At 32.8% G+C, this 12,994-nt stretch overlaps 1 protein-coding gene across 1 annotated transcript; it reads right to left on the bottom strand.

The window, feature by feature from the left end:
• Positions 1–2,766: 2,766 nt before the first annotated feature.
• LOC150035706 (phospholipase D zeta 2-like) lies at positions 2,767–12,822 on the bottom strand. The gene is made up of 20 exons (XM_090314481.1): positions 12,455–12,822; positions 11,208–11,309; positions 10,731–10,846; positions 10,444–10,585; positions 10,011–10,181; positions 9,569–9,742; positions 8,966–9,208; positions 8,767–8,883; positions 8,274–8,413; positions 8,023–8,172; positions 7,572–7,728; positions 6,956–7,495; positions 6,620–6,730; positions 5,971–6,117; positions 5,652–5,849; positions 5,164–5,265; positions 4,452–4,583; positions 4,222–4,287; positions 3,426–3,487; positions 2,767–3,317 (listed from the first exon to the last, which is right to left on the bottom strand). The coding sequence occupies exons 1-20, from the start codon at positions 12,668–12,670 to the stop codon at positions 3,068–3,070; spliced, it is 3,336 nt and encodes a 1,111-aa protein (XP_090170607.1). The 5' UTR covers positions 12,671–12,822; the 3' UTR covers positions 2,767–3,067.
• Between the last annotated feature and the right edge of the window lie 172 nt (positions 12,823–12,994).

The following is a 12,994-nucleotide window of genomic DNA, read 5'->3' as shown; positions in this document are numbered from 1 at the left end:
ATGAAAAGACTATTTGAAGTAGAGGAGCGTGTTGTGCCTTTTTATACAACTCTTCAGCAGCCACCGGCTAGAAACTAACCGTTGCCAGTTGCCGGTCATTTGGCCGTTGCCAGTTGCCTTGCCGCTCAACAAAATATGTCATTTATTTAAAATGGATTTGAATTAATAATCGAAGAAGAAGTTATTTATATTATACCACAGGTTACATCGCCACATAATTCCACAAATTGCCACCTGGCTTACACTTTTTTTGTGAATGTAACTCATCCTTTCGTCCCACCTTTTTAGTGGACATATATTTATTCAATGTCTATAACTTTATAAAATAAAACATGAAATTAATCAATCTGATGTTCAAAATGAGTATCCAACAATCCCATTCGATCACTCTACACATACTTCTATGATACCCTCTCCCTCAATATTTGAATTCTTTCTAACAATGCTTAATGCGCTAAGTATGGAAGAAGGACAAACTTCACATGTCCGTCCAAATGTCTGACAAGTACGTGACATACAGATATCATGGTGAGTGTATACATTTTACAAAGGAGGGACGACCATCAAGTGTAAGAGGCCGTGGCGATCGTGGACACTATGTGACTCAACATGATCGATCTAGGTATAATAGAGGATCTTCTTCTGGCCATGAATGAAGAAAATTATACACATAATCAAATTTATTAATCAAATTCAAACAAGAAAATGTACTTGCAGTCTACAACACATTTTAAAGAACCTTGAATATTATTTAAAATAGTCAAAAGTTAATATCTATTGTTGAATGAGAAATTTTGGACCGATCGTAAATTGTCATGTCATTTACTAAATTAATGACAAAATTCCAAATAATTGAATTCGAGACTAATTAGAAGTTGACATTTGTCCCAAATTGAAGTTGAAGACATAAATTGGCGAAGTCCGATGATGCCACATGTTTCCTTCGTAACTGTTGGATTGAATAAAATTACTTCAGTCCAATTTGATATTATTATTTGGGCTAAAAGTCCAATTTAACCCATAAATAGGTTTAATTTGACCAAAATTTCAAATAAGGCCCAAATCCAATTAGTCGGGCCCATGGACTGACCAAAGTCCAGTAGAGAACTCTATAAATAGAGGAGTTCTCCTCATTTGTGGGGTCAACAATTCTGCATTCCAGAAAACTTAGAGAGAATTCTCTACAATCAGAAGACTCTTTGACTCCTGAAACTAATCATGCTTGAAATTCTGGAGACTGAAGTTCTTTGAAAATACAAGCATTCTAGATACAAACATAGATACAAGCATTCTGACCACGCTTGAAGACTGAAGTCCTTTGAAGATATAAGCATTCTGAAGGCTGAAGTATTTTGAAGATACAAGCATTCTGAACATGCTTGAAGACTGAAATCCTTTGAAGATACAAGCATTCTTCCAAGACTCGAACCTCAAGGACATCCACACGCCCCGCTTCTATACATCAAGCGTACACATTCAACCGAGAGAGAATCAGAGGATCGAGCACTAGAGATCGAACCACATCGCATCAAATTAACATCAACATCAACACCAACTTAAGTTTAACTCCACGAAATAAGTTTCTCCGGAAGCCTCATGTGAACACTAATCCTCCAAGAAATCAACAAGCCCAAAGGCCGATCATCCAAGAAGATCAACAAGCCCAAAGACCGATCATTCAAGAAAATCAACCAACTTAAAGATTATAGTTTATTTTGAAAGCATCAAAATATTATGTATTAGAGATTGTACTCGCTTTCCACAAAATTAATACAAATACAAAGTTTAAGTTCTACGAAATAAATTTCTCTTGAAATCTCGTGTGAACATATATTTCTGCATAAGTTTCTAACAACTTTAACAACTTTCAACAAAAACAATGATTTGGAATTAAACCAATTGAATACCATTAAAATTAATATTGAGTATATTAAATCAATCATAGAAATTTCTTAATCTCAAACTAATATTATTGTTTATATGGTTAAAAAATTAGTAATATTATTATTAAATCTGGAGACGAGATTAATGAGATGGTTGATTTTAGGTAACAATGATTTGGAATTAAATATATTGAATATTATTAAAATTAATATTTAGTATATCAAATTAATCATAGAAATTTCTTAATCAAAATAATATTATTCTTTATATGGTTAAAAAATTACTAATATTATTGTCACTATAGAAAAGTAGAAGTAATGAGATTGTTTATTTTAAGGTTGTTAAAAGAATAAAAATAATAAATATAATAAAAAATATTTTTTTTTTACCAAAATTGAATGTGTCTCTCTATTCAACTTTTTATTATTGTTATTATTCATATGAATGCATTTCTTGAAGAAACACATTCGTAACTTTTTTTTTTATTTTTTTAAAAAGAGACGCATTCAAGGGAGTAAATAAAATAAAGTAAAATATTCTGAATGCGTCTCTTGAGACGCATTTGGATAAAGACAAAAAAAAATCCATTTTTTTTAAATAAGTTCAAAATTACCCATTTGACCTAATTAAAATAAAAAAGAACCCTAAAAATCTAATTAACCCAATTTTGGATAACTGTTTAAAAGTACAACTATTATTTTTAACTCCGATTGTTATATTTAAACAAATAAAAGATCATGAGCCATGAGTTCTGACATGGAACAAAAATTTTATTTTTCAATTCTATAAGAATATTTAAGAAAGCCTTTCATTTTCTCTTTCATTGATATGTATACTTATGGAGGAATTCATTACACATCCCAATCAATTTTGGATATGCTGTAAAATACAATCAACAAACTCAATCCCAAAAAAACAAAGGAAAAAAAGGGTAAGAATTGTTATATACATACTTTTTACACCCATGTGACTGACCTAACCCTCTACAAAAGCACACAAATTCCACAATCTTATTTCTACACAGAGAAATTAGTGGTACTACTGTAGTAAAGAATACAATTTCCGGTGAATCCTGACCATAACTTAGCAGATAAAACATAAATTATCATTACAAAAATTAATGGTTCGATCCTCTAACGCAGCAGTTGTTGCACTCGCAAGTTTTCATCTCCAAAAGTTTGTATCAATGAAAAACTTGAGGGGCAGCATAAAACTCACTCTCAATGAACCCTGGTCTGAGATCTTCTTGCCACAAGAACTTCAATGGAAAACAGACAAGATGTCCCCTAATACATTTCAGTCTCTCCATTGGATCTATCATCTTTACTTCTCCATTTTCATAGCTTTCTATCTTCTCAGCAGCTATTCCCAGATCTAGTGTGTTATGACCAAGTTTGCCCTTCAAATCGGACAAACTTTGACGTAAAGATGATCTGAATTCGACAGAATACAGTATGAATAAAGGGGTAAAAAAAAAAAAAAAAAAAAAAAGAGCCTTAACAAAAAATGTTAAAAGGACGCGATATGTGTTGTTTGGTTACCTTGAGTTTATGTTGTCATTGGGGATACAAGAAAATACATCTTCATATATTGTTGTGTTCTCCTGTTTTGAATTCACACCCCACTTTTTCAAGATTAGTAAGAGCAGAAATCGAAGTATTAAGGGGTCCTTTTGGTAACATTATTATTTATTGTTTCCTGTTTTTTGTTTAGAGAAACATGAGCATTTGGTAATTAATCCCGTTTCTCGTTTCTCATTTTCAGAAAGGTTTTTTTAAAAAATGTGCAGAAATTTTGGAAACAACAAGAACAAGTTTTTCCTGTTTCTTGCCAATTTTTCTAAAACATATATAAAAGCTTTATTTTATTATTATTGACTTATAAAAATGCATAATAAATTTCTAAGAATAAATATAAGAAAAAGAAAACAAATTTTAGATAGGGTAACTATTTTAAATAGCAAAATTGTCGGAAATATTTTCAAACATAATAAAATGTCACTGTCTATTAGTGATAGATAGTGATAGACACTAATAGGCAGTGACATTTTGCTATATTAGTAAATAAGTTGACATATTTTTCTATATTTGAAAACAACCTTTTAGATATTTAATTTTAAAAATTAATTTTCACAAAAAATAAAAAACAAAAAATAATTACTTATTACCATACATTTTTACAGAAAACAAAAAACAAGAAACAGTTACCAAACGCAATTCTATTTTACTTTAAAAAAAATGAGGATACTTGAATTAACCAAATGAGCCCTAAATGACTCACTAGTGAAAAAGTTAATGGCTTGCTCATATCTATTCTACAAAAACTCGTTATTCTCACCTGTGCCGTAGCTAACCATAAATCTTTGTACGTTGCTTCTACTATAGGATCAAGGATTTGACTGACCTGTGTAAGTAGTTAAGGCATATAAGATAAATTGAATTTGTATGGTCTTCATGTAGCGATGTCATGGAAGAATAATGAATGATGGGAAATGAAAAAAATATATTTCTAAGGAGTAATGATTTAAAGTTCTGAGACAACTCCTAATATATATAAATTAGACAAACCTCTCCAAGATGAAGACCGAGGTGCTCACACCACAAGGAGCATCGTAAACTATGAGCGAATTTTCCAGCTTTCCAAGGTTTTCCATTCATAGATGAATCAACAAACTCTTTATCCTCAATAATTACTCCAATCTGCAGAGGGAATATGGTGATAGATAGAGTATACATTTAGAAGTAGAACAGACTTTAGTACCGAAAAAAAGCTAGGCTAAATTATTATAAGTACCTATGAACTTTGCCCTTTATTTAAAAATAATCCTAGAGTCTTTTAAAAGTTGTAATGTTATCTTTGACCTTTTATATGGTTTCAAAATTATCATTGGAGTAGAAATCCTTTAGAACGTTGGATGAAAAATCAACGTAGCAGTGACATGGAATGCTTGTCTAGATTAAGTCTAAAAGAACAACATTCAAATATGTCGACCTTTCGTCCAACATTCTAATGACTTTACTACTCCAATGACAATTCTGTAAATGAAAGGCCAAGGAAACAAATGACAGCTTTTTTTGGGGTACTTTGCACGTTTTTGAAAGAATATGGAATATTTTGAAACAAAAGACAGCTTTCCTTTTTGATAAGAAACAATTTCACTGTGAAAATTGACACCGTAAGTTAAGAAATTTGAATTTAAACTTAAAACTTAAAGTTGTTTTTACGAACTACCAAACTTTTTTTCTTTTTAACAGACTCTAAAATAGCTTAGAGCGATACCTCAGAATCTCTGGATCCAAGTAAACTTCTATCATTAATATTGGAGGAACCAATAAAGGTAATACAATCATCGATTATCATCAATTTGCTGTGCACATACACCTGAAAAAATATAATCAGGTAGTTCATTACAAGGCCAAATTGATGGCATTTTAAAACTTAAACCTTTGATATTATTAAAGAAATTTCTTTTAGTTTATTGTAGTAGTTGATCATATGCCAACAACTATTAATGTCCATTAACTAACATTTTTAGCTTTTCTATGCAAGATCTATAGCTGATATAAAGACTTTTTTCTGGCAAAATTGAGAGGCTATATTTATATATCCTATTTCATGACAGCTCATCTGATGTTAACATTGAACATTCTATAGGACCAAGATCTGGATCCCTTAGGGTAACCAATAACCATTATGATTATAAAATAAATAAACTAAGTGTCTAAGACAAACCATCTACAAATTTTGGGAGGAAGCTAAAAGTGTACCTGACTTGTGGCAATTGGACCACCATCAAATAGTCTGCCATATGATCGAAGGCCACAAAACAAAATATAATCTTGTGTTTTAGGACCCAATAAAAGATTGAGACGGTACAGTATCGAAGTTTTTTCCCAACTAATTGTTCGGTACTGCCAATGCATCAAGGCTCGAACAGTTGCTGCACCATTATCATCTACACCACCCTGATGGATGCAAAAGGGACAGGGAGCAGATAGTCCATGAAGCCAGGCATCAAAAGACAATAGAAAGGAAAGACTAGAAATCTAATATCTTAAAAGTTAATTGAAATATACAAATACATACCTGAAATCCAGGTAAGAGTGGTAAAACAATAATAACTCTAAAACATTGTTTTTCTATATGAGCCAGCCATATACGTTGGTATAGTGCATCCAGAACCCGATTTTGTATGGTCTCATCCCCTGATAAACCTGATATGAAAAACTGGTTCTGGAAGTAAAACAAAAGGATAAAACTCATTCATCACCTCATTGAGCTCAATACATTTGACACACACGTTACTAAAAATTTGTTGCTGACTCTATTTTATGCACATGATACTGTTCAAGGATAAGAGAAAGTGATTCCTGATTGGCTAAATAACAGGCTGAGAAGCACGTGCACTTTGTGCATATTTACTCATTCTATTCACCTATTACATGCAGCCGACATTTTCCTTCTTTTATCACTCTATTTTTTTCATTATTTGTAATTGTAAATATCCTAATATGAATATTTTTGCCCGTAACATAACATTATTGCCGAGATATATGTATGTCCTTTTTTTCATAGCCTAGTTGTTATATTGGCTGATTAGTTTCCTTTTGTGTGATAACTAGGTCTTTCTTTTTTAGGATTATAATGATGTTAAAGGATTATTTAAGAGAACAATTTTTTTTCTTGTAAATAGTGTCCCATAAAAAACAGAAGTTCCCACAACTAAGGTTGTTACCTCAACGTAGATGAAGTGTTTTGCCTTTTGAATGGCAGAACAATAAGCAGCATGAATACTTGCTTCTGGTTTGCTTGTTCCTGCTGACCACTGGCTGATACTTCTTATTATCTAAAAATCACCAAGTAGACATATTCAAGAGAACAAACATACATAAGATACTTAATTAAGACAAATATGTAGATGTCTTTGTACTCATAGATAGATCTACTCGTCTTGAAAAAAATGTAAAGTGTCTATTACAAGGTTTACACGAAGGGGAAAAAAAAGTCTTTTAACCCTCAAGCATAACCTTCTTAATTGTCATTCATACAGAATCAGAGAGAAATAGCTAACCTGACAATTGCTAGTAGTAAGGGGACCAATTTCTTTGACCTCATTTATAGCAGCAACATGGTCACTTCCGTGTTCACTTTCCAACCAATCATTTGAAGTTTTCATATATGGTGGAGTATCAATAGTAGCTTCCCTCAGATGACCGAAAGCACCAAACTCATCCAAAAATCCAAATTCATCTAACGATCCATTTGTTTGTTCAAATTGGGTTAATGGTTCAACATTGTATGCTTGGAAAGAATCCCTGACACTACTTCGTATCTCCTTTGGCTGATTGGAAAAATTGTGATTCATGGAAAGACTATTTGTTTGCACGTTAGAATCTGGAAGTCCACCAATTTCCTGAGGCATCAGTAATGGAATATCTTCCTGAGGTGATAAGGAGGAAAAAACATCATCTGTGGTCTGCTTCTGATGATCTTGCTCTAAGTCTTTATTTTTAAAGCTCAACTCCGTGCGTTTTCCCATGTAATGTGGAAGGACCATGTCATGTTGAGGCATAAGTAGGGGTATTTTTTCTTCATTTGGGGCTTTGTTTCTCTAGAATAATGCTTTGACTCGTTAGAAAGGAAAAAATTAAGGTTGAAAACATGAGTATGTGTGTTACAAGATTGACCTTCGCATGGTTCCACCTTTGAACAAAGTGCCGAGCAATATCACGGCATGAAGATCCCCAAAGAGCACAGTGAACATCATGCCATGGCATTCGAGGACACTTCTCCCGCTCCAGTTCATCTTTCATTGTATCTTCCCAAGAATTTGGTTCAGATTCTCTAACACATGCAAAGTGGGTAAATCTATTATAATCAATAAATCAGCTTGGTTCAGATTCTCTAACACAAGCAAAGTGGGCAAATCTATTATAATCAACTAATCAGAAGTTCCCTAAAACAGAAGTATACTTCCAAAGAAGAAAAATTAAATATTTCTTTTGAAGTCTATCAACATCTCTGCTGTTCAATCAGGCATGACTCATGAGCATGTTTGAGAACACGAAAATGGAGAATGGTGATCTTTTAAATTGATTACAAGAAGTTCTCATCTTTTTTGTGAAGAATAATAGCTACCTCGGATTGTAATAGTCCTTTCCTGGCCACGTATAAGGAGGGAAGTCACTCACTTTATGTTCCATTGTATCATAGCGGCCAAAGCATAAATCCAAGCCTCCAATGAAGCAAATGTGGTGATCAACAATGACAATTTTTTCGTGATGTGACCTATTATTATGCATGGAACAGGTGATGAATTGTTTGAAAACAGAGGCTACAAATGACAGGTAAAATACAAAAAAAAATAACATAATCTATAAAATGCTTACCAATAGTAAATCCCAGTTGACATATGATCAGGAGAACGTAGTACCTTAATATTCTCATGAATATTTACAAGCCTCTTCTTACTATACATACTGTTGATTTTCAGAGCAATAGGAACCTCTTTATACATTAAGATGTAAATCTGCAAAAACATTAGCTTCAAAGTCAAAATAAATTTATACTGAGTTCTAGAAAATGAATCATCATGATAATAATAAAAAAAAATGTATGGGATCTACTCAGAGCAAAATTAGGGGCTGTTTACACTTAAAAAGATCCAAGGTCAAACCAAATAATAGCTAGATAACACGTACATACATAACTTCTAGAGCTGCATTAAGAGCTGACTAAAAGTTTAAGGCTTTAAGCTAATTTTATTGTATCCCACAACATCAGCAAAGTATTCAAACTTAGTTAATTCCTAACAATGCAAAAAAAGCCAGTATTTTAAAATAAATTGTTATTTCACTCAGATCTTGGGAATTACTTAAACACCTTGACACCTTCTTTTGCTTTTGTTTCCAGCAATGCATCAAGCCGTGATGAAGAATGATTGTGAAAAGGACGTCGCATATAAAGCTCAGGGCAAAGCCACCAACCAGTGATGAATATCTGCAAAGACCATTAGACCACTTAAGTTTACAGTGGGATTTGAACAAGCATGTTGTTTCATTTCTGATGTGGACTATAGGACCTCAGATTTTGCAGCCTCAATAGAGCAAGCGATTGCTTCAAAAGCTGCACGACCATCTATGAACCACTGAGCTTGGCTTTCATCATCACTCAAACCTCTCTGAGGAGCAAAAGAACCAAAGCGATGAGGGTGGCACCAGCCATCTTGGGGTCCAAAACCAGCATCATTAATTGATGAGACCCATTCTTTGACTTTGGTGGTACTTGTGGTTCTGAACCTCATGTCCCCATCTCCGCATCTAACCTTTTCACAACATTCTGTATTGTCATTAAATGTGAATGTGGTATATGAACTCTCTTCCCAAAGTATTAATTATTCATGAGACTTAATATCCAACCATAAAGAAATCAAAGTTGAAGATTTTAGCACAAGGAAAGAAATAAATGAATTCCTTAACCAGCATTACCAGACAAGTTCAATTTTCATAACCACAAATGAAAATCTCAGTTCAACTATGACCTTGCAGAAAATTGCGGTGTGGTAACAAACAAGTTGTGTAAAGAAATTACATAGAGCTGGACGAAGTAACAAAAGATGGGTTGAATTACTGCAAAACTTGAAATTGGAAATAAGAAGAGCAAAAAGAAGAAAAAAAAAATGCACCTTAAATGAATAATGTAAAGGATTGCGCTCCTTGACTTGATATGCTAAGCATGTTTGGGATTCCTCCTTCTCTTCTAATGTTGGTATCACATCAAAAATAATTATATCTAGGAGTTTAGTGTCCATAGGATCAGCAACCAAGGCCAAGAAACCTGGTTTCAAAACAGCCCAAACCTGTTTGTCATCAGGGGTGGTCAAAAAAACCAAAGTATTGATCATTGAAAAAAGAAAAGGGCATGGTGCAGTTATGTGCCATTTTTTTTTCAGTAAAATTATATGCAATTCATGATTGTTAAAATGAAGAAGTATTAATAGCATGTGTAAAATTTCTCTACTTGAATATAAAGAACCTTCTGCTAAAGCAATCAATAGTAAAGGGAATTAACTCATCACTATGAAATTTAAATTCGTTCAAAAGCATCATAGGAGTAAGTAAACAAACCTTTTTCCAATTGTACATGCAGCAACTGCACCAATGACATGCAAAACAGTTTATACTAGAATCAGTTCCTGTGAGTTGTTTTAAATGCTTCACCATTAGGTAACCTTCTTTCAACTTCGGACCGTGTTCTCTTACAAATGACATCTTTGAGACTTCTAAAAATTTGCAGACCTGCTTTCCAAGATTACTTATTTAGAGAAACTGAGGAGGTGAAGGGGGTGCAACATGACCAAATTGATATCAGAAATCTTCAAACAATCACTCATACATGATACATTTTCCTAGTTTGTAAGAAGGATGAGGAGTTTGGAATTTAATTACATTGGTATCAAAGTACATCAAAACTAAACGAGACAAGTTACTATTTAATTCTTTGATCAAAGTTACTGGTCTTTCTACGAGAAGCTGATGTTTCAAGAAAATTTACACTCACCTCACGAGAATTCACAATATCCAAGTTCCCAAAAAAGTGATTTAAGTAACCTTGCATTGCTAGCTTTGCCTTGTCTGAAATGGACCGCTGTCCTCCCAGTGCTGGCTTAATGATGGGTAAAGCAGCAACAGAAGGAACATTCCTGTACATTTTAGAAGAAGATAAATTTTCCAAAGCATCAATTACTCCCACAAGATCGACCATATGATAAAATGATCAATTTGGCATCAAGCATAATCTTTATGTATTAGCTAATTGGGTTAAACACTACGCTTGCATGTATCAACCTGTTTCTTGTAGTTTGTTCATCATGAAAAGAAAAAGCTCCATCATCAGACTCGTCATCATGATGAACTACAGCCGTATGGTCTACTATTCCCAAGTTGTGAAGCCATTCTTTCACCTAGCATGTTTACATGACAGGACCAATCAAACCAAAAAATTATGACAAACAAACAAAATAGGATCCAAGTTTTACATTTCAGGGCCCTTGTTCATAACAATTTTGATTTTGATTATCTATTATCGCATCTGTTACTAAGAATTTTCTTCATTTTGTATTCTACTTCCAAATTACTGTCAATAAACCAAAAAAAAAAAAGGTAGTTTTAAATTTTCGTTTTTTGTTCTTTAAATTTAACTAAAACTTCCAAAGTGTCATTATCAAATTGACCTAAAATTAACCAATTACATTCAGGATAGAGCTAATGGAGCAGAAATGTTACAGATAGAAGATGGTTTGGAATATCCCATATAATGCAAACCTGCTCTTGTTTCTCGTGAAGTTCTTCGATAAAAGCACGTCTCTTCAATGCAAAATGTAAATATAGAACTTGCGATGCTCTCTTCACTAACCTCCATTTAAACTGTTAACAGTGAACTTAATGTTAGTATCAATTTTTCACAATGTAACAACATTTTCAATTTGGATGGGAAAAGGAGAATAAATAAAAGTTTTATTAAAAGTTTAACTCAAAGTATCTAAGAAGCTCCTAAATTTTTTAGATATATCTCAAGTCTTTAACTAGCTTTAAATCTTGTCTACTATGGGATATTTTTTTTAATTTACATACCTATTTAAACTTTAAAGTTAGTCTACTAAGAGACATTTATTAAAATTCACACCTATTGAGCATAAAATTGAAAGGTCAAAGAACACGTCCATATTATACCAAATTCAATTTTATGCAAGTACGTAAAAAATATCAAGTTATGGGCCTATCTAACACAATTGAAAGTTTAGGAACATCTAAGACACTTTTTAAAGTTCAACCCATTAGACACAACACAACTTTGCAAGTCAAGAATATTTATAATTTAGGTTAAAATATCATTGTGGTCCCTATATTTCAAAGTTTGTTCAATTTTGGTACTTTCAATTATCCAATTTTAATCCTTGTACTTTCGATAAATCTTAAATTTAGTCCACACGGTTAGTTTGTTGTTGATTTTTTAAAAAGCTTTTTATATCTATTAGTATTTTTACTATAAATTTTGAAAACATATTCACATATTGTATTTCTTTGCATGAAAATTACTATTATTATTTAACCAATTTCGGTAAAAATTAACTTTGAACTACTAAAATTGGAAAATGGAAAGTAAAGTGACTAAAAATTAAAAAACTTCAAAGTATAGGGACAAAATGGTATTTTAACCTATAATCTAACCATAAATAAATAAGCATACCAAAAACACCTTGATAAAATATTAGCCAATTACTCTACCCCTTCCCTTACCAATCATTTCGGAAAAAAATTTCCCATAGAAGATTCAAACACAGAAATTCTTCTTTTCCTCACAAACATGCACTAATTAAATTTCCTTTCCATGTTCTGTTCCACAGCTGAGCGCATTAAACTTTCACGTTAACAAACAACAAAACCTAACAAATCAATATTCATAGACAGAAAAGTTCAAATCCGAAAATTTCTCGATAAAATGAAAACAGCTCAAAGCAAAAGCAAACAGGATGGCAGAGAAAGATAGACAGAGAAGTTCTGTTCAATACCTGTTTGTATTGGATTTCAATGGTGTAAGATAACAGCCAGGGACTGATATCTCCAGTATCCGGCCGCGAAACCGATACAATGGAAGCAATCGGCAGCTCCTCAAACACCCTAGCCGGTTCTCCACATTGCCGGAACGAGTGCGACGCTGAAGCTAACTTCGGCGGCTCAGCTTCCGACGGAGTTGTACCACTGGAAATCAATCTCTCCGTCGACATATCGCAGTGAATTACAGAGAATTCATGAAGGAAAACGTCGCCGGAAGTGAAGTCTTGCAACAAATTGAATGAAAATGGATTTTGAAATTGAAAGAAGAGAGTTCGTCGTATGGTTTTCCTTTTGGAGGTAACTTGAAGGAAATATAAAAGCCAATGAAAGTTGGTTATTTATTTACGTATTGGTACTGTTCAAACAGTTTTAAATATTTCTATGCCAAAATAGATAATGACTAAACTACCCTCGGTTTTTTTTGTTTTTTTGAGAAGTACAACTTTAATTAACAAGAACTAATAAAATGTCGATGTACTAAAAAAATGTTTATC

The sequence above is a fragment of the Benincasa hispida genome, chromosome 6 (assembly GCF_027475165.1).
Source record: "Benincasa hispida cultivar pf3 chromosome 6, pf3_genome.v1.1, whole genome shotgun sequence".
In the NCBI taxonomy this organism is placed as follows: Eukaryota; Viridiplantae; Streptophyta; class Magnoliopsida; order Cucurbitales; family Cucurbitaceae; genus Benincasa; species Benincasa hispida.
The sequence above is the reverse complement of the archived record's forward strand: the minus strand, read 5'-3'. Positions and strand labels throughout refer to the sequence as shown.